General features: G+C 40.0%; 1 protein-coding gene across 1 annotated transcript; it reads left to right on the top strand.

Annotated features, from left to right (window-relative positions):
- The first annotated feature begins 1,163 nt into the window (after window positions 1-1,163).
- Window positions 1,164-1,955, top strand: LOC111904690 (uncharacterized). Its single transcript, XM_023900423.1, has 3 exons — window positions 1,164-1,395; window positions 1,444-1,532; window positions 1,614-1,955. Exons 1-3 carry the CDS (start codon window positions 1,164-1,166, stop codon window positions 1,953-1,955), a joined length of 663 nt encoding a protein of 220 aa, XP_023756191.1.
- Window positions 1,956-2,881: the final 926 nt, after the last annotated feature.

The raw sequence follows: 2,881 nt of genomic DNA, 5'->3' as shown, positions 1-2,881 counted from the left end.
ACATTCGAGCTGAAAGAACATATCCTTTCTGCACTGAAGGATATCCCATTCTATGGAAAAGATCATGAGGATGCGTTTAAGCACTTAGATGAAGTCAACGACATTGCTGATTATTCAATGTCTCGAATGTGAATAGAGATACCGTCTTGCTAAGGATGCTTCCTGTTACTTTTAAAGGAGCTGCTAAGGATTGGTTAAAAGCACTACCACCGGGTACAATCACTACATGGGCTCAAATGCTTGATTAGTTTCTAGACCCATTCTGTCCACCATCCAAGATAGCTAAACTCAAGAAGGCAATAGCCAATTTTGAGCAAAACCTGGGGGAGTCACTTTACAAGGCTTGGGAGCGCTACAAGAAGTGTCCATATTCTATGACGGGGTCAATGTAATGACAAGGCAACTCCTTGATCTCCAGGACCACTTACAAAGAAAAATTCGGGTGAAGTCAAGGAATTAGTTGAAGAATTTGCAAAGCATTCTCATGAATGCCACAATCCAAGGAATGAAGGAGTAAAGGGAGTTGGGAGTACACATTCTGAAGAGATGGCTGCTATGATGGCAATGCTAAATAATATGGACCGAAGGCTGACCCAAATGGACCAATCAATTCATGCAATTAGAGTTGGTTGTGAAAGATGCACTAGGCCACACTTGACTAAAGATTGCCATTTGGATGAATATGGGAACAAGAAGTCTCAAGTTTGCTGATCAAGTGGGGACAAGTTTGATGAAGAATGGAGAAAACCAAAGAAAGAGTGGCTGCCTTACGATGAGTACAAGAGGCAAAAAGAAGAAAAATATAAGCAGACAGACCAAGGCTTCTACCAAAAAGAGCAACCACCAGCAGAGAAGAAAGTAGACATGGAAAACATGTTGACCTAATTTATGGAAGCATCCGAGAGAAGACATGATGATACCGATGCAGTGCTAAAGGAACACATAAATATGATGAAAGAACAGCACAAAACGATAATTGACCAGCAAGCTTCATTAAGAAATCATCAAGCATCGATTCATAGTTTAGAAGTCCAAGTTGGTCAACTCACTACTTTTGTGAATAATAAATTATCTTCACAACTTCCCGAAAAGAAAGCTCAACCTCATGTTATGGCTATTGATACTTAAGAAGAGGCAATTTTTGAGTTTTTAGAGGCAATAGAATGGAGCCAAAGCAGCCCAATCCAAAGCTGAAGAAGCCGAAGCTCAAAAATGAAGACATTGCTGAAACATCAGACTCATGTCATGAGTCCGCTATGCTCACGTCGTGGGCCTGGTCTGAACAGAAAAAGTCAGAATTTGTTCCTGATTATAAACCACCTTTGCCATTCCCGTCTCGAGCACATCTTAGTCCACTGGAAAGGGAACATCTGGAGTTTATTCAACAAATAAAGGGTATTCCTATTAATACTCCTTTTATTGATCCACTTTAAAAAATTCCAGAATACGCGAAGTTCCTACAAGATCTAATAGACACTCGACATGAATTGAAGAAGAATTCTAAAGTGATTCTTAATGAGCAAAGTTCAAGGGTTGTATTGGGAGAGATACCTAAGAAGATGGGAGATCCTGGACGCCTCACTCTTCCATGTGAGTTTGGAAATAATTTGAAGGCTTATGCTTTAGCTGATTCTGGGGCTAGCATAAATTTGATGCTCTACTCATTCTATCAAAAGCTAAATATTCAGAAAATGAAGGCAACAAAAATGACTATCCACATGGCTAATCGTTCGGTGACTCACCCGAGGGGAATTGTTGAAGACATCCTTGTTAAAATTGGGAAATTTGTTTTCCCAGTTGATTTTGTAATTATGGATATGAAGGAGGATGCAAATATCCCAATCATTCTTGGTCGCCCTTTGCTAAATACTTTTGGCACTTTAGTTGATGTTCGTGAATCTAAGCTTCCATTGAGGGACGGTGATGATAAGGAAGATTTTGGAATACAAGATTGATTTCAAGGATATGATGTTAAAGGTGAAGTGTTCAATATTGATGAAGATAATGAACTTGAAGAATTAGAAAAATCATGGAGGAAGAAATCAAGACAATTCAACAAGTCAAATGCATAAAACCAAAAGCATCCGTTCCATTTTTCGTTGAAGTCATTGCCTACACAAAACCAACATCTTTGATAAGTGAGGAAAGTGATGAAATGTCGAGTGATGAAGAAGAAGTTAAATCAAAGGTGACTAGTCTAGTGGTGAAGGAGAGAAAGTTCCTATGGAGCTAAAGAAGAATAAAGAGAAATTGGAGAATAAAGGTACCAAAAGAAAGCCTGATATGGATAAGGCAAAAGCTAAAAAGAAAAATTCGAAAAAGGCATACATTAGACGAGTCCAAAAATATAAGAGGCGATGGAAGGAGCAGAAAATCCAGCTGGTGATGGACTCATCTGAAGATTCAACGTAGGAGGCACGGAGTCCAGCTCACGACTCCTCAAGAAGAAGCGCTTCTCAGGAGGCGACCCGAGTTTGAAATGGCTCCTAAGAGGGAAGTACCAATTGGAGTGGCATGTTTACATCCGTTCTACAATTTCCCAACAAAAATGTCCCGAGAAATTTTGACCCGCTGGAACATCCGTTTGGGGTGGCTTTACAATAGAGAGATTGCAGTTGCACCCACCGTAAATTTGACACATTTGAGGGAAGTTGGACTTATGGATAGGCTGTCCCCATTTTGACGAAGATGTTTATTGGAGATGGTTTTTCGTTTACTTGTTGGGGTGGCTTAATCTTTTCCGCATTCAAGAAAGGGTTTATAAGGAATTCTTTGTGGAGTTTTTCTCGACAGTGACATTCCAAGAGAATGTCCAAGACCCTCATTATCAACAAGCTTTGGTATTCCGTCTCAAGGGAGAGTACCATGAATGCAGCCTCGT

Source organism: Lactuca sativa, chromosome 4 (assembly GCF_002870075.4).
Source record: "Lactuca sativa cultivar Salinas chromosome 4, Lsat_Salinas_v11, whole genome shotgun sequence".
Classification (NCBI taxonomy): domain Eukaryota; kingdom Viridiplantae; phylum Streptophyta; class Magnoliopsida; order Asterales; family Asteraceae; genus Lactuca; species Lactuca sativa.
The sequence above is the reverse complement of the archived record's forward strand: the minus strand, read 5'-3'. Positions and strand labels throughout refer to the sequence as shown.